The 18,789-nt window shown below is 45.8% G+C and overlaps 1 protein-coding gene across 5 annotated transcripts in view; it reads left to right on the top strand.

The window, feature by feature from the left end:
• Positions 1-18,789, top strand: part of ARID1A (AT-rich interaction domain 1A) — a 70,435-nt gene that overhangs the window by 41,079 nt on the left and 10,567 nt on the right. For 3 of the 5 annotated variants that reach the window (XM_060140953.1, XM_060140949.1, XM_060140948.1), the window contains 7 exons: positions 11,235-11,475; positions 11,777-11,866; positions 12,409-12,576; positions 13,282-13,594; positions 15,189-15,334; positions 15,422-15,531; positions 16,713-16,922. In XM_060140953.1, coding sequence (XP_059996936.1) covers positions 11,235-11,475; positions 11,777-11,866; positions 12,409-12,576; positions 13,282-13,594; positions 15,189-15,334; positions 15,422-15,531; positions 16,713-16,922 — 1,278 coding nt within the window. The remainder of the gene's footprint in view (positions 1-11,234; positions 11,476-11,776; positions 11,867-12,408; positions 12,577-13,281; positions 13,595-15,188; positions 15,335-15,421; positions 15,532-16,712; positions 16,923-18,789) is intronic. The other 2 variants (XM_060140950.1, XM_060140952.1) reach the window with 2 other exon arrangements.

Here is an 18,789-nt window from a genome sequence, read left to right as displayed (position 1 = left end):
AAAGGGAGGGAGGAGGTATGGAGAGATGTGGGGTTGAGACTTCTAGGCAAAGGTAGTGATACTGTAGCTTCTGGATTTGGGTCTCCTCCATAGGAAGATGTAGGAAGCATTTACTCTGGAAGGAAGAAACCTCAACAACTAGAATTTCTTGAAATTCCTGAGTCAACATATGGATGAACTCAGTTGCCTAGGTGACAGTAGCTTTCCTCCATCTATCTCCCCTTCTCCTTCTCTCTTGTTGGTGCTTTTATAACCTGCAGAGCTGTCTGGGAGACTACCTTGGTGAAGTACATGCCCCAGTTCTGCCATTGTCCTTCTCCAAGAAGACCAAACAAAATCCAAAAGCTAGCCCCTAGATTTGGGATTGTGAAGCTGTTTCTTGTCTGTCTGGGGAAGGTGGGTGAGGGGTAGCTTGGACTTTCTGAACGAAGTCCTCCTAGAAATGCTATATTTACAGAAACCACTAGGGCCCCCCTGCACCAGAGTGAGAATCTTGGTCCAGAGAGGAGGACCCATAGGTGTGAACTATGTTAACATACCTGATAAATCAAGCATGGAATCAGCTCTGTTGTCTTTTTCTCATATTTCTAAGATATTTGACGTTCTACCTGAATGTTACGATGAAACTGGTATGTGATCTAGTGCTGTCCCTTTGGGGGCCAGTGCTTGATCTCTTGCTCCATCTACTTCCATGGCCAGAACCTATTTCTCCTCCCCACCTGGTGTCAGCATGGAATTGGCTGGTATTGTGATGTAATCTCTGATTGCTGTGAGGCGGAGCTCATCTCCAAGCTGTTGGCTAGCTTCCTATTGACCTTTCCCCAAGGGAGTTAAGAAGCCTTGCCTTGTTGAAGGTGGGAACTAGAGGTTGAAGGTTCAGACTGAGAGCAAATCTGTCCCTTAAGGCCAGCTTTGTTGTGGGAGGAATATTGACGGTTGTTTACTGAGGTGAGTGAACGTAATTTCCTGATATTTGAGGAGAGAAAAAAAGTAGGAGAGAAAAAAAAGTAGGAGAGAAACCAAGTTCCAAATAAATTCACTGCATCTGTATTCAGAGGAACTGTCATCAAGAATATTCGTTCTTTTCCTTCCTCATCTTTTGCTTTTAGGACTTGACTATGTCTTTCCCTGTGTACAGAGTTGTTGTTTTTTTGGTTTTAAAGGCCTTCAGGGCTGTCTTTTCTGGTTTAGGATTCTATCCATTCCCCACTCTCAGATTTCTTTGTTCCACCCCTCCCCCCAAATCTTTGGATTTTATCTAGACCCGTAGGTCATGGTAGGGAAGACCACTGGCAAATATAAATTTAGGGCTTTAAATATCAAACCAAGGAGGCCATCCAGCCCCCTAGACCTTGGTCTACGCTGTGTTAAGCACAGTGCCAACTTTACCTTCTCTACTTGTGTACATTACGTCCGTCCTCCTTGCTTTCTGGTTGCTGTATTTCTGAGGAGCAGCCAAATGAGGTGAAGCCTAAGGCAGTACCCCTCCCCCTTACACTTCTCAGATCTAGAATTCTGCCGTCTTTTCCTCTCCCCTTTTTCCTGTTCTCCTTACTCAAGTTCTAGGATCCAAGCTGATGATCATGGTGGAACACGGTCTGTGTGGTTGGCCTTCTTGACAGGGAATGCAAGCTTGGAGAAAGTAGGGGGTTCTTAACTTCTTTGTCTTCTCTAGCTTTACAGTGCTCACTTCCTGCTGGGATTAGAATAGCCCTATTCCATAAATATGCACTGATCTTGACTGCTCTAACTCAGGCCCAGCTCTGACCTAGTTTCATTTTTTTTCAGATTTGAGTCTTAGCAGCTAGTGACCCTTACAACACTCTGTACACTTTTGGCCAAGAGGTGGTTTCTGGCTAGATGAGACATTCTCTAATGAGAAATGCCTAAGTGAGAAGAAACCTTGGCAGGGGAGGGGTATGTGTCAGAAGGCTGGTCAGGTAGGTAACATGGGTATTATACAGACGTGGTGGGGTCTGTGACAAACTAGAAAGCAAGGTTTCAATCGATCAGCACCTCTGGGAGTTCTAGGATCTATTCTTTTCATAAGTTGGGAACCTGGATTTTTTTATGTAAAACATCTGAATTATTAGAAAGGTCTCATGGGGACGTTGGGCAATGGATTAAAAGGTTCTCCGGGGCCTGTGGGTCTACCCCTGCAGCTTGTGGATTGCCCAGGTAGCTTTGGTTCCCTTGAGCTGGTGCTTACAATTTTTCTGGGTTTAGGGGCCAGCTGTGGGAAACACCATCTATCCGTTGCCAACTCTTATTGTGTTTTTGGTGTTTGTTTTATTGGCTTGGGGAGGGGGAAGTGCAGGGGAGATGTTGAGCAGAAGCACTCAATGTGAGTAAACCTCTAGCCGAGCAGATCTGTGGGAGCAGAGTATCGACCCCTGGAAAATCAATGGCTGCTGCAGTGGCCGAGCTGCTGTTTGAAGGGGCGCCCACTGCAGGAATGCTGGCAGCCCAACGCTCTTTCTTCTCCCCACTTTTTACCTCAGCAACGCCCTCAGCCTCCACCCAAAGGGTCAGACCTACGTCAAGAGATTCTGCTGAGGTGGATTAGAACAGCAGGTTCTTGTTTTTTGTAATTAGATTGAAATTTCTCCAGTGATACAGAGCCCCACCTCCCGACAGCCTCCTTGCCCAACGTTCCTTCCCTGCACTGCAGTTCTATCAAGAGCTCTTATCAAGTGGCTGAGGCCCTTTCAGGATTGCACTTCTCCGTCTTAGGCAGGAGAGTCAGTTCCCTTGATGACAACACCCAAGAGTCCCTCCTTCATTGTGGAGGTCTGGAGTGGAGGTGTGCAGGGTTAGGGTGGAGGAATGACTATTAAAGGAAAGAGACTAATAGAGATTGGGTCTAAAGAGGATGCTTTTGAGTAATAGTTATCAAGCATTTATAGTCTTTTGTGTGCCTGGCATTTTTCTCTTCACTAATAACATAGGAGAATATAGCTCCTAAGGCTAATGAGGAAAAAGGCAGATTCAGCACAGTACCATCAGTCCTGAACACTGGGTCTAGAGGACGTTGAAGGGACTCTGGGCTCTGCCTGCGGAGCGAGCGTGAGGGATCAGGGTAGTTATACTGTGATTGTGGAGGCTTTGCCCCCACAAAGCTGTTCTCATCTTTGAAGATCCCAAGGCAGAAAACAATTTTAGTCTGTAGTTGATACACCTATAGTGCAACTTCAAGCAACTGTTCTTCCCACCCAGTTCTCTTTGGTGGCTGGGAAATGGGCTACCCTGTTGTGTTAGAGGAGAGCTCTGTTGCCCCATTGTTGGAGCGCGGCTGTGGGCAGGGGGTTGAAGCTTGCTTGGCACATGCCCCAGAAAGGAGTAGTTTGGGAGTTGGGGCTCCTAAACAAGACCCAGTTGTCCTGCAGTTTGCAACGGTGGCTGCAGGGCTGGGTGAGGAAGAAAGTGTGAAATTATCGGAGATGAGGCCGCCTAGAGGCTAGGAGTGTTTTGACTTCTCTCTCTGGGCCACACCCTTATGCTTGATAATAGGATTAGGGCCCAGGAGTACCTGCAGAGAGAGATCAGACACCTACTTTCATGGGACTTAACTTCCTGCTTATCTCCCTAGATTCTAAGTCACTCTCTCCTCCCTCCTCACCCCTGTGCATTAAGTATCCTTCTCAGGACCCAGAGGAGAGGAAAAGTACTACACCCTTTAGTATAGAAAAAGTAGGTTTAAATTAAGAGAGTTATAGGTGACAGGGCTGACTTGAAATAACCATGAAAGGAAGAGTGATTTATAAGGAAGAGTGGCTAGGAAAGAGAGGAACACATAGCATTGTAGACTTGTAGAGTTGGATTATCTAGTTTTATTCTTTCCTTCTGCAGAAGAACTAAGTGATACCTAGTGAGGTTAGCCTCTTAGAGTCATGTAGCTAATCACCCGGTGTGTCTGGAGACAGACTGTTGTTGCCTCACCTTGTTTGGAGCACGGAGCCTAGCCTTTGATAGTGGCAAACTTCCACCTTATGGTGGAAAGAGTGCAGGCTTTGGAATCAAAAATACGGGTTTAGACCCAGTTCTTCTGTTTAATAGCTCTCTCCTTGGGTAAGTCATTTAACTTCTGAGCCTCTTGCTGCTTTGTTAAAACGGGGATGATACCTACCTCAGAAGATTGTGAGAGTGGAATGTGAGACAGCCACGTACCCTAGGGTTGAACACATGATAGTCACATATTCGTGTCAGTTCTGAGTCCCTTAAAGAGGGAGACACGAAGGGACTTGGCTTTTATTCCTCTTTCCAACATCCTTTGAATTTGGAGATTTGGTCTCCCAGAGCTTTCTTTATGAAATTTGTTGAGTATATGTAGGGGATTTCGTCTTGGAAGTGGGCCCCTGAAAAGCATTCTGGAGACAAGAAGAGTCTGACCTTTCTCTACTGTGCATTTCCCACCAGGCAGCCAGAAGGTACCCAGAAGAAATGATTCATTATCGCCAAAATAAAAGCTTGTAGAAAAAGAGAAGTGGGAGTTTGGTGAGGGGTTTTTGGGAACTTGGGGTGGGGGGTTAAGAAATAAGAGTTCTCTGAGCCTTTCCCAGAGCAGTTTCTTCTATTCCACACAGTGAGTGTAGTCCAGGCAGGAGATGGTGCTTGGTCCTAAGCTGCAAGGATAGTTGCCAGCCTCTGTGTCTTTTCTTTCCCCTTCCCTACCACCTGCTTAAAGCCTGACTTGGAAGTAAGAGGCAGCCTCTTCTGTGTGTTGATTCGTTCTTGGCATTTCCACGAGCACTGCTACCGCTAGCCTGCTCTCAAGGGAGGGATGGCATTTAGTCTCCTGGACTAAGACCACTTATTAGAACAACAGAGCAGCAGTCCTGTAACTCTGGAGTCCCTTCTAGCCTGGGTGGGTCAGATCGCCCATCTTTCCATTTAGCAAAGACTGAGGAGAAAAAAGAGAATTATTGTACTGAATATTTTTTTGTGAGTGTATGATAGAGGTAGCCTCTTCCTCCCCTGACCCTTGACAAATATGTTGCTTAAAGAAGGCTTTATGAAAAATCAGCTCTCCCCCAAATTTATTTGCCTTAAGTAGTTCTGAAGTAATTAAGTTTGTCTTTTTCCTTGAAGTTTGTTAAAACTATTGCCTCCTTTCCTACCATCTGCCTTTCATCAAAGTTAAGTTTCCCAACCTCTTCTGTGTTCTTCAGGATTTCCTCCCATTCTCCAGCCTGGGAGCAGCCTCCCACAGGGACCGTGGATCTGTTAGGCTGGGCAAGTATGTGTGTAGAATTTACCTGGGGCGGATGGTTTCCCTGCCAGTAGTCAGCACAACTTGGCAAAAGCTCGTCACAACTGAAAGAATATGAGGACTCCACCTGGGGGTTAACAGAAGCTCTATTTCTCGAGGATTCGGCCAAATTTATGAGAAAACCCTGAATCTGAGCATTGCTATGAGCTCGTTCTTTAGACTCCCTTATTGATGTTGCTTAATCTGTTCAGCAAAATGAGCTGATGTCATCCTTGTGAGTCTCTGTCAGAAGATTGTTTAACCCCCCACCCTTCTGTAACCCTGATCTGGTATCTTCCTGCTTGAAAGTGTACTTAATCAGGCAGCCAGTTCATGTTAGAATTTGTAGCTCTTCCTGTGAGAGCACTGCAAACACCCCCCAACCCCACCCCACCCCCCACACACACCCAGTGAGGTATGGACTGTGTGATTTTGGGCACGGTTTTGTTGTGGTGTGAAGAGGTGTTAGCTGCTGAGTTCTGTTTGTCAGCAGAGCCTGACAGACCCATGCTGGCACTCGCTGGGGCTGGGCAACCAATCACAGCTGGAACAGTTATCGTCATGGAATCCCTATGGGCTTCCTCCATCAGGTCACATCCCAAAATAACATTGGGCAGTATTTCAAGTGAAGAAACGAAGGCTTTCGGGGCTGTAGCCAGCCTGGAGTGTGAGATTCTGTGTGAAATAGTTGGACCTGCTCCAGCGCTTTTGATCTGCATGGTAGATGAGCAATAAAATGCATGAAACACGTTGGAAACACGTGAGGAAATTCTCCCTGGCCCTGCTGCTTCCTTGGAACTGGCAGGGCACTGAGTGGGCTGATCCTCACCTCCTATCTCTCAGCAGGATTATGCTTGGAGGAATGCAAGCCCGGGAAAAGAGATCTTTCCACTTACAGGGCATTGCTACAATTCTTTCAGCAGTCCTCCTAGAAGACACCTGTTAGGTGGACTCTTTTGGGAGAACTGAGAACCTGAGTCCTGAAATGCTAAAGGTCGCCCCACCAGGGAGAGAGAATAGGGGCTTGGATTGATTGAACTTTGTGTGATATGTGTGCTGTAGAAAGCCGAACTTGTTAGGCACAGTGAAGTCTGACTCAACAACCAGACATCCGGCTTTTTGTGGAACAAAAGACCTGAAAAACTGGCTTTTTGTAGGGTAGAAAGCAGAGGTGTGTCCTGTGCCATAAAAGGACGTGGAGTTCAGAGCAATATCTGTTCATGCAGATGGAGGAGGGAGACTTCTTTTGGAGTCTTCTGCTTTTACCACTCCCTCTCATTTCCCAATAAAAACATTTACTGTGATTAGCCGCTCAGATTGATGGGTATGTCTTACATCTTATACTGCTGTGTATAGTTAGTTGTATCTCTTATTCAGGGTATTGCTGCTGGTATTGCATTTTCCATATGGCCCTGACTATATGGTGCCGGTAGAGTTTCTTGCAGATGCCCCAGACTCAGATTTGTCACAGACTCAGATTTGTCCAGTCCTTTCGTCATATAAATGAGAAAAGTGAAGCCCATCTTGTTGCTAGCTTGCCCAAGGTCACAACTGATAAGTACCAAGAGCTGGGCTTTGGTCTCCTAACTCAAGGTTATGATGCTTTTTCCTCAGTCTATATAGTATCACAGCGTAGTGGAAAGAGAAAGAACATAGGCTTTGGGGTTCAGCAGATCTGGGTTCAAAGTCTGATTTCTGCCACTTACTGGCTGGATGGCTTGGGCATGTAACCCCGTCTCTGAGCACCCGCTTGCTCCTTTTCAACATGTTAGTGGTGGTAGTACCTGCTTCCAAGAATTGTAGAAAATTAAGTAACTCCATAAAATGCCTGACACATCGTAGATGCTCAAATGATAGTTATTGTTAGTATTAATATAAATGATCTGTTCCTTCCTATGCTAACATTCTGGTTCTTAATATCTTTTTAAATCAACTCCCCCCATGCTGACCAGTTGCCCTCTGATGAAAATGACAGTTTGAGAGACTGGCTTCAAACCAACCAAATGAGAGAGATAAGAAGATTAACGCTGATTCTTCCCCTACGGTTACTCTGTGCCCAGGCATCCCAGCCCACGTGGACTGCTGTTGACAGTGGTTTACTTAGTACTTTTTCTCTACGAAGCTCAGGGCACTTTACCAAAACTGACAGCTCTCCTCAGAATGCCTCTGTGAAGGAAGCCACCACATTGCCACCACAGGTGCCTCTAGGGTCCTGAGAGCGCAACCCCAGGGGCTGCCTGTGGTTTTTTTCAGGCTCCTGGGATCCCTCAGGTGGGCTAGGATGTTTGCTTGTGTATCTGTGGAGAGCCTGGTTTTTAACAGATGTGTGGCTGAAAGAGCATCTGTAGGCCCCGCCCTGACCCCATAGCAGCGGTTGTTGGGTTGGTGGGGTTTTTTCCTTTTAATTTTTTTTATTGATATATATTTGATATACAATATTATATTAGTTTCAGGTGTACAGTATAACGATTCAGTATTTGTATATATTGTGAAATGAGTAACACAATGAGTCTAGTTAACATCGTCACCTGTATAGTTACAGAATATTTTTTTCTTGTGATGAGAACTTTTTAAATATTTTAGATATACAGTTCTATTAACTTTAGTCACCATACTGTACATTACACCCCCATGGCTTATTTATTTTATAACAGGAAGTTTGTACCTTTTAACCCCCTTCTCTGATTTCTCCCCCGCCACCTCTGGCCACCACCAGTCTTCTCTGTGAGCTTGGTTTTTGTTCTGTTTTGTTTTAGATTCCACATGTAAGTGAGATCATACAGTACTTATCTTTCTCTGTTTGACTTATTTCACTTAGCATAGTGCACTCAAGGTTCATCCATGCTGTCACAAATGGCAAGATTTCATCCTTTTTTATGACTGAATAATAATATTCCTGTGTGTGTGTGTGTGTGTGTGTGTGTGTGTGTGTGTGTGTGTACACCACATTTTGTTTATCCATTCATCTGTCATTGGACATTTAGGTTGCTTTCATGCCTTGGCTATCGTAAATAATGCTACAGTGAACATGGGGGTGCATCTATCTTTTCGAGTTAGTGTTTTGGTTTTCTTTGGATAAATACCCAGAAGTGGAATTGCTGGATCATGCGGTAGTTCCTTTTTTTTTTTTTTTTTTTGAGGGACCTCCATACTGTTTTCCATAGTGGCTGCACCAATTTATATTTCCACCAGCAGTGCACGAGGGTTCCCTTTTTTCCACATCCTTGCCAATACTTGTTTCTTTTCGTCTTTTTGTTAATAGCCATCCTAACAGACGTGAGGCTTATTGTGGTTTTGAATTGCATTTTCCTGATGGTTAGTGATGTTGAACATCCTTTTTTTTTTTTTCCTCCTCAGTTCCTCAGAAGGTCTCCAAGGATATACACCAGCTTGAATGGGGTTCCTCTATTGAAGGCAGCAGAAAGAGAGCAAAGGGGACTTTTAAGTTTACCTATACTATCTCAACTGTTTTTACCATGAGAATGTTCATGTTTTACTTGTTTAATCAAAGACAGAAATGTTTAAAACATTTAATTTTTCAAGGCCATTTGAAGAGTTCTTGTCTTATGGATAGACCTTCAATTCCTGTACTGTTCCAAAGTATGCTGATTTCTTTTTCCTCTAAGCAAGTAGCTCTTATTACTAGAAGCTGGTGGTTTGGTAAGGAATGGAGACAGTAGGAGGGAATGCTGAGGAAAGCTACTGGTCCCTAAAACAGAGCATTGGACTGTGGTTTCTGTTATAAACCAGGGCTTAACAAGTGGCTTTCAAGGCCTTTTCTGGCCTACACAGTTGGCTCCTCTTGTCATCTTGCTGCCTCTTTGAGTTTACTCTCCTTGGTTCAGAAGCTAGGTGTCCCTGGTACAGCTTAGCCCTCAACGTGGGGAAGGAATCCTCTCTTGGGATGAATCTAGGGCTCTTCATAGCTCCAGGTACTTTAATCCTTTGAGACGAAAGAGGCCCTTTGGTGTTACCTAGAGAAGGGCTTCTTGAGTTCTCTTCCATGCTGGGACTAATTCTAGTTGCAGTTTGTGAAAGCATGCTATGGTGTACTGGGTCTGCTCCTTGTAGGAAAGCTAGCATTTTCTGACTTCTCAACTAACACTGAGAGCTGAACACAGACACAAATGCACACCTACCTACTTGCCTTGCCTTCAAGGCAAGCTTTGTTCCCACAGAACTCAGCAGAAATGCTCCCAGCCTAGTGAAGTAACCAACTGGTTTGCAAAGATCCAACCAACCTGGAGACTTAGGGGAGAGCCTAAGAGGTGCTCTTTGATCTCCAGTGTTACTGTCTGACTCCAGGGTCAGAATCACCTTGAACTGATCTCTCCAAGGTGAGCTTGTTGTGGGAATAGGAATAGACTCAAATCAGGCCATTTTGGATTTCCTTCCTCTTCAGCTGTGTCTCTTTAAGAGAGCTCTTTTCTTAACTATTTGAGTATTAGGGTTTTCACAGACCTGAGCGTGTACTGAAAGCTTTCATTCTTTCTTCAAGGTACAGTTAGTTCCCAGCCTGAAGTTAATGCGTGATGTTGAGCCCATGGTATTGCTAGAGAGTGAACTTGGGGCTGGGAGGGGGTTGGGGGTGCATTTCCTGGGGTGAATATTTTTATTTTTTTGGTGTGCCACGCGGCATGGAGGATCTTAGTTCCCTGATCAGGGATCGAACCCACGCCCCCTGCAGTGGAAGTGTGGAATCTTAACCACTGGACTGCCAGGGAAGTCCCTTTTTCTATTTTTAAATATTTTTCATATTGAGCTCCTGATTGCTAATCTTGGGGTTTACTGACCTAGAGTGAACTCTTTACCGATTAATTCAAGACAAGCACAACCTCCAAATAAATACCAAATTCTCATTGAAAAACTTAAAACTAGGAAAAAAAACTGGGTTTGTTCAGTTGGCAAACATTTGTTCATCCCTGTTGTTGGCCAGGTGTTAGGAATGTAGTCCCAGACCCTCTTGGCAGTTAAAGAATTGTCTGTGCAATATATCCCTTTCTTACCTCCTACCCCTTATGTTTTAAAGTATGGTAACTTGGAGTGAGTTCTTGGTAAATGTAGGTTATAATAATTTGATGGAGAGGGGATCTGTGAATGTTGCCCAAACTTGTTAACATTTTCTTACAGCTCCTGATGCTGTCCTGGCAGTGTTTTGTTAAGTTTCCCCGTTGGAAAAGAACTAAAGGCTCGCTGAAAGAGCTGCTCTCTTATGACTATAGAAGTTGGGGCTGGGAAAGAAGATGAAAGTACTACATGTGCTTCTGGTAGATAGACCAGAAGATAGACCAGCAAACTATAGCTTGTGGGCTAGTTACTTTTAAAAATTAATTAATTAATGGCTGTGTTGGGTCTTCATTGCTGCGCGTGGGGGCTACTCTTGTTGCGGTGCGCGGGCTTCTCGTTGCGGTGGCTTCTCTTGTTGCGGAGCACGGGCTCTAGGCGCGCGGGCTTCAGTAGTTGTGGCATGTGGGCTCAGTAGTTGTGGCTCACGGGCTCAGTAGTTGTGGCTCGCGGGCTCTAGAGCGCAGGCTCAGTAGTTGTGGCGCACGGGCTCAGTTGCTCCGCGGCATGTGGGATCTTCCCGGACCAGGGCTCGAACCCGTGTCCCCTGCATTGGCGGGCGGATTCTTAACCACTGCGCCACCAGGGAAGTCCCTAGTTACTTGTTTTTATAAATAATGTTTTGTTAGAACACAGTCATATCCATTTGTTTATGTGTTGTCTGTGACTGCTTCTGCACTCTGGTGGCAGAGTTGAATAGTTGTGACAAAGACTATGTGGCCTTTAGAGTCTAAAGTATTTCCTCTCTGGCCCTTAATAGAGAGCTTGCTGTATGTAAGCTATAGTATCATGACTGCATAAATGTGTGCAGTATATTTACTTCGGGTTGTTTAAGAAAAATGTTGATCATGTAGTAGGATTGTTGGAAAAAGAATCTTTCTGCCTAATACTGCTAATCCATGTCCTTGTGTGTATGTTCCAGGATCTGTCTGGTTCAATAGACGATCTCCCCATGGGGACAGAAGGAGCTCTGAGCCCTGGAGTGAGCACATCAGGGATTTCAAGCAGCCAAGGGGAGCAGAGTAATCCAGCTCAGTCTCCTTTTTCTCCCCATACCTCCCCTCACCTGCCTGGCATCCGAGGCCCCTCCCCGTCCCCAGTTGGCTCTCCTGCCAGTGTTGCTCAGTCTCGCTCAGGACCACTCTCGCCTGCTGCAGTGCCAGGTACCCACGAGTGCTGACCTTTGGGGAAAGGGAAAGAGGACTGGCCCCCAGCAATATTAGGGAGCCCCAGGCTTCCACTGGCAGAGAGTTTCCCTTCAGCATTTGAAGAAGGGAGATGGGAGCCCCTTTGCTGGATCCTTTTGTGAATGGGATACTGGGAGGTTCTTGGCCTTCTCAGAAGCCATTTCCAGTTCTAACTTGACCTTCTGGCTAGAATTTCCAGGCTATGGAATTCTAGTTGCGGCGGAATTCTAGTTCCAATTAGTCATAATTGGCTTACTTCTTTCTCTGTCTGGAGCAGGCAACCAGATGCCACCTCGGCCACCCAGTGGCCAGTCGGACAGCATCATGCATCCTTCTATGAACCAATCAAGCATTGCCCAAGATCGAGGTGAGAGGCTGGGCTTCAAGGGAGGGGGGAGCAGGGCAGAGGCAGACCTTTGATTGATTATCTGTGCAACAGCTTTTGGAGAACTGTATGACCATGAAGCTTAGGACAGTGTCAGCAGCAGGTTGTGAAGTTAGGATGGGCTTGGCCATCTTGGTGTCTCTAGAATTATGTTCCCCCACAGTCATTCTTTGTTGGTCATGTGTTTTGATGGATTTCCCCCCTACATTGTGCCTGATTTGGTCAGCAAATACTAAATACTCAGCATTGAATCTTTACCCTTTAAATCCTACCTCTTTTTGGGGGGAGGGGGGGGTCATTGCTGTTTGTTTTTTCAAACCTCCATTTAGTAGAAACAGTTAGCATGCCCTGGTTAATGGCTGTGTCACTTTTGAGTGTGCCTAAAAGAGCACACAATTTATACAGCAGATAAGAGCCCCCGTGCAAGTATTTGCTAAAGAAAACGTAGATGGTGAAGACCTAAGGGAGAGCATTTGTTCCCATTGTATTGAGGTACTAACTTTATGGACACTACCCACAAATAGGTTACATGCAGAGGAACCCCCAGATGCCCCAGTACAGTTCCCCCCAGCCTGGGTCGGCCTTATCTCCACGTCAGCCTTCTGGAGGACAGATGCACACAGGCATGGGCTCCTACCAGCAGAACTCCATGGGGAGCTATGGTCCCCAGGGAAGTCAGTACGGCCCACAGGGTGAGTATACTACCGTAGGAGTACATGGAGGTGAGGCGAGAAAAGAGTTCCTTGTTTGATATGCTGCTCTCTGGGTTATTAGAGTAGAACTGTCCTTTGCCTTAAGTCCACCAAGGCCAGGCCCTTGAAGTAGGGCAGGACTGCCATCATGGGAGAGTCCTTGAATATCTCTGAGCCTCTGTTTCATCTCTAAAATGGGGATAAGGTATTTAGCCCAAGACTGAGCACAGACACTTAGTAAATGGTAATTATTGGTTATTAAACTTTTTTGAGTAAATTAGTCCTACTAGAGTAGATCTTTGCTCAAAATCAGCCCTAGGTGGATCTAAAGCTGAATTTCTTAAACAGAGCATGGAAGATGAGTATGTAGAAAGGAAAGAATTCTGGGCGTTGAAGGGCCTAGATAGCAGCGTAGCCAGCCTTGCCTGCCAGACAGCCTTGCTCTGTGCTGTGCTGTCCTTAAGATAAGGGGACGACTGAGGCCTGCCTTTAAATACTCCTGCCCCCCCCCACTTTTTTTGTTTTTAAATGGATCATGAAGTTTTGTTGTTGTTTAAAGAGACCATGAAATTGGTCTCTTTCCAGACCAAATATTGAATGATTCCCATTATTTGTTATCTTTGGAGTTTTAGAGTTGAGTGTTATTAGTGAGTTGCTAGTGAGTCACTAACCAAGTCTCTGCATCTTCTCTCCTTCCCCTCCCAGGAGGCTACCCCAGGCAGCCAAACTATAATGCCTTGCCCAATGCTAACTACCCCAGTGCAGGCATGGCTGGAAGCATGAACCCTATGGGTGCTGGAGGTCAGATGCATGGGCAGCCTGGCATCCCACCTTATGGCACACTCCCTCCAGGGAGAATGAGTCATGCCTCCATGGGCAACCGGCCTTATGGCCCTAACATGGCCAATATGCCACCTCAGGTTGGGTCAGGGATGTGTCCCCCACCAGGGGGTATGAACCGGAAAACTCAAGAAACTGCTGTCGCCATGCACGTTGCTGCCAACTCTATCCAGAACAGGTAAGGCCTGGGAAGTGAAGAGGGAGGGTATCAGTGCTAGGAAACTCATTGTAGAGTCATTTAGGTTGTTGAGATACTTCTGGACCTAAATCATGTTATCTTGGTAAATATGCATTTTATTGAGAGCTCTTTAGAAAACCAGGTTTCTTTACAGTGAAAAATATAGCAGGAATGCTGATTTGTAAGCATCTTAGATTGGTATCAAATTTCACATGACCAGATACCATATGTAAAGAACTTTATAAAGTATACATTATTTTGATTAGTAAAATAAGTCTTCAGAGTTTATTTCTTCTGCCAGTCTAGCTTCTTGGTTTCCAAAAGGATTTTTTTTTAAATGCAATTTTATTTATTTGTTTATTTATTTTTGGCTGCGTTGGCTCTTTGTTGCTGCATGTGGGCTTTCTCTGTTTGCGACGAATGGGGACTACTCTTCGTTGCGGTGCCCAGGCTTCTCATTGTGGTGGCTTCTCTTGTTGCGGAGCACGGGCTCTAGGTGCGCAGGCTTCAGTAGTTGTGGCACGTGGGCTCAGTAGTTGTGGCTTGCAGGCTCTAGAGTGCAGGCTCAGTAGTTGTGGTGCACGGGCTTAGTTGCTCCGCAGCATGTGGGATCTTCCTGGACCAGGGCTCGAACCCATGCCCCCTGCACTGGCAGGCGGATTCTTAACCACTGCGCCACCAGGGAAGCCCTCCAAAAGGATTTTTAATGATTCACATGATTTGGATCTACGATGTAAGAAATGGAGGGTGGTGAGGTTGTGGTTTGCCATTTCTCCTACTCTTCTGTGTGGTCCTGTGTATTTGACTCTGGTGCAAAAGTGTAGAAGGCTCGTGTGATTTGGTTTAATGACTTCAAGATTCATCTCTTCTTCCTTGGCCACTGACTTCAGTGACTATGATTCTGCTGTTTTTGAAGTCTGTGTACCCCATTGTTGGTGCCTACAGTTCTTAAAGCGACTCTTACTGGGATGTTGATGAACCACGGTAGAATAGGGTGATTGACTATAAAGAGGTGGATTTGGTTCCCTGGTGGCCTAGTGTTTAGGACTCTGGGCTTTCACCGCCGTGGCCGTGGTTCAGTCCCTGGTCAGGGAACTGAGATCCTGCAAACCATGCAACACGGCCAAAAAATAAGTAAATAAGGGTTTTTTGAGGTATAATTTTAAAAATAAAATAAAAAGAATGCAAAACCCCTCCAGGTGCCATGCTAGAGTAATAAAATTGAGCATTTAATCTAGGCCTTTTGCCATAGTGAGGGCCCTTAAATGGAAACACAGCTTGACTTTGGAGATGCCTTAAAAGGAGGCAGTATTTAAGAGGCACCGTAAGACTCCATTCTTCAAGGAGTGTATCCTTTAAAATTGAGCTGTGAGTTCCTTTTGGGAGCTTGCACCCTCTTAGAGCTGTTTGTGGGTGGTGGAAGATAAGAATATCTCTGTGCATGGTTGTGGTTTGCGGGAGCCATAAACTTTTTCCTTGTAAGCCTAACTAGATGATCTTGGCTCACACAGCCCTATTTAGCTCAAGTCCAAATCCGAAAGCTTAGCGTCTCTAACTGTTGTCTCTCTCTCACACTTTGCATCTTCTTCCTCAGGCCACCAGGCTACCCCAATATGAATCAAGGGGGCATAATGGGAACTGGACCTCCCTATGGACAAGGGATTAATAGTATGGCTGGCATGATCAACCCTCAGGGACCCCCATATCCCATGGGTGGAACCATGGCTAACAATTCAGCAGGTAAGTCCTAGTCATTGTTCACCCCAGGGATTTCTTCCAAAGTGATCTTCATGTCACAAACCTATTGGACTTTTTTCTCTTTTATAGGGATGGCAGCCAGCCCAGAGATGATGGGTCTTGGGGATGTCAAGTTAACTCCAGCCACCAAAATGAACAACAAGGCAGATGGGACACCCAAGACGGAATCTAAATCCAAGGTAATGATTTATATTTTGACCCCTCAACTTTCTGTCCCATCCTTTCAGTGATAGGAAGGAAAAAGAAGAGAGGGTGATTAGATTCCAGCCTTTTATGACACCAACTAGATAATCTTGGAAAAGAGTGCTGTCACCTCTTCTTACCATGAAGGGTCCCAGGATAATAGTTCACTGAATTGGGTTTGAGTTAGCCTAAGGGGTCCTAACGTAAATAACATGTTCTCACAGCTGTCTGATATGGAGGAAATGCCAGACCTGCAGAGTAGAATTCTCTGCACTGCTCTCTCTGAAACCGTGACCCTTGTCCTTATGCATTGATAGATGGTGTATGCCATGGGGGACTAGTTCTTCTCTTCCTGGACCTTACTCAGAACAGCAGGAATGGTTGGTGCCCTACGTTCTATAAAGTGGGAGACGAGGCAGGTGGGGTTTTGGGTCCTTGGCCTCTCTTAGATTGATCCTGAGTGTGCTATTGGTTGGACTGTGTGGCATTTTGGGGACCTGCTCAGTATTTAAGTCATTTAAATTATTTCGGCCCTTTGTCATGCCTCATTTTCCCTATCTTATAAAGTAGGGGAAATCAAAATCATAACTGCCACCTCTTGTGGACGTTCACCTCTGGCTTCTAGACCCTTTTAGTCATCCTCATGTCTTGGATAGGATATCCAAAGCCATTCAAGCAGGACCCTTCCTTTCTTGAGAGGAGGAAGAGTTGGCTTTCATTTTAGTCAGTTGTCTCAAGGTCATGTTTTGTGTTTCTTGAGTTCTCTGAAACAGTCTGTAAAAGTGTGTCCAGGCTCCTGGGTAGTAGTATGGGAGTAGTGACATTGATGTCAGGTGGACAAGGGTTTGACTCTCAGTCCTGCTACTTAAAAGCTATGAGATCTCAGGCATGGCCTCCTTGTGCTTGCTACCTTATCTTTTAAGAGCAGGATAATTTATAATACCTAATGTGTAAAGGCCTCTAGCACAGCACTCAATACATAACACATAGGCAGTGTTAGCTTTCTTTCTTTATAGGAACGTCTATCTCCCTTTTGGTTTTTGTGAAGGCAGTGCAGATGTTAGTGGCCACCCAGAATGAGAAGCTTTACGACTGCCCTAATCGAGGGATTTCTAAGACCCCTAGCATAGGCTTTGAATCTGACCAGTTCCTAAGAATCTTGACCTGCCCCTTTCAGAAATCCAGTTCTTCTACTACAACCAATGAGAAGATCACCAAGTTGTATGAGCTGGGTGGTGAGCCTGAGAGGAAGATGTGGGTGGACCGTTATCTGGCCTTCACGGAGGAGAAGGCCATGGGCATGACAAATCTGCCTGCTGTGGGTAGGAAACCTCTGGACCTGTACCGCCTCTATGTGTCTGTGAAGGAAATTGGTGGATTGACTCAGGTGAGTGCCTGGCACTTGGCTTCCCCTGTGGTTTCAACAAGCCTCTCTCTAGGTACTCAGTGGCATCACTGGTGCCATGCATCCCACAGGCACATCACCCTCTCCTGCTGCTCTCTGAGTCACATACTGACAGACCAGGGAGCTCGGGCCTTCCAGAAGATAAGGCAAAGGGAGGAGGCTGAGACCTCCGTGGGTAGTGTAAAGTATTAGCATTAACTTACCATGTGTCCAGAGTCCCCCTGGGTTGCAAAAATCGGGCAAGTCTGTGGGCATTCTGATTCCATGGCAGGCAGTTTGGAGTAGTAGACAAGGGCAAGGTTCAGGGATGGGTCTGGAAAAAAAAAAAAAGAGATGGGTCTGGTTTTGAATTCTTTCTTAGCCACTTACGATATATGTGACCTTAATCGAGGTATATAACTACTCCGAGCCCTCGTTTTCCTTATTTGGAATGTAGGGACAGTGTGTATCCTGTTGAGACTGTCGAAAGCTGGGGATAATCAAACAGCTTTCAGCAAGATTTCTGTCACATAAATTGGTCTACAGTATGGTACAAGGGAAGCCAGAGTGGTTGCTGATCCTTTCATTCTAGGAAGCTTCCCAATGGAGGTGGGATTTCAGGAGCTATTAAATAGAAATAGTTTATGAAGGAAGAAGTAGGTGGGAAATTGTGTTTAGTCACTCTGTATGGGAGACTTAAGTGATTGGGTTAATCTCCACTGGAAACCTTTGAACTGAGCACCAGCCTGAGCCTTGCGCCTGCCCTAATAACTTATATCTTTGTTTTACACTCAGCCCAGGAGTCAAACAGGTGAGGCAGCGCTGGCAGACAGCCCACTGTGCCTTGCAAACTTTCCTCCTATGTATGTTCTGTAGTCATCATACCGGGAGCCTGCTATTGGATCTGAGTGTGGGGCTGAGCTCAGGGGGAGGCGTCGTGGGGAGGGGTGTATTCCAAACCTTCTAAATCAGAAGAGAAAACAGCTGTCACCAGCAGAAAAGAAAATGATTGGAATGAAGCCAACCAACAGTCAGTTATGAATTCCTTCTCCCTCAGGCTTCGTTCCCCTCCCCCACAAAAGGAAAACAAAATAAAACAAGACACGTGCATACCACCACATAACGAGCGTGGGAAGCCGAGCCACAGCAGGCTTCTGAGGTGACCCTGGGTTCATTCCTGCCATTCTCCCTGGTATTGAGCTCTCGTAGTCAGGGCTCTTCTACCTGAAGGGAAAGGGGGCATTGGGTTAGGTTTGGCACACTGTTGATTGTGTGGGCTTCTGGGTTCACTGGACCTAAAATGAGGTATAGAGGGAATCCCAAAGCCTGCGTCTGTCTTCCAGTTTGCAAAAGGTTGCCAACCTTTTAGATGCAGTGATGTGATTAAACTCTAAAGACAGAGTTTAGAGGAGAAAGAGTGCTGTTCCGAGTTAGTTTGTGAAGGCTCCAAGAAGGCAAAAGATGAGACCTGAGCTTTTCTGAAGGATTAGTAGGGTTTAGGTAGAGGGCGGGGGAGGGAGGAGGCAGTTGACTGGCCCAGCTGTCATGCTGATGGGAAAGAGTCTGGAGTATACCCTACCAGTGCCACCTCCAACCTTCAAGACTCTGCTCAGATATTGCCTGCTCTAGGAAGTGTTCGTCTAGGTTGTTCCTTTCTTTGCTGCCTTATCACTCTTCTCTGGTGTCACAGGTACCAGACCAGCAGGTATCAAAACATATTGAACTCCCTGTGGATTGGGACTGGAAAGTCAGTGTTTCTAGCCTTGAGAGACAGGCTTATCACATTGTGGATGAATAAACATAAGAATACATGAAGGGGACTTCCGTGGCGGTCCAGTGGTTCAGACTCTGCTCTTCCACTGCAGGGGGC

The sequence above is a fragment of the Lagenorhynchus albirostris genome, chromosome 2 (assembly GCF_949774975.1).
Source record: "Lagenorhynchus albirostris chromosome 2, mLagAlb1.1, whole genome shotgun sequence".
Taxonomy (NCBI): Eukaryota; Metazoa; Chordata; class Mammalia; order Artiodactyla; family Delphinidae; genus Lagenorhynchus; species Lagenorhynchus albirostris.
This window is presented reverse-complemented; position numbering and strand designations above follow the sequence as displayed.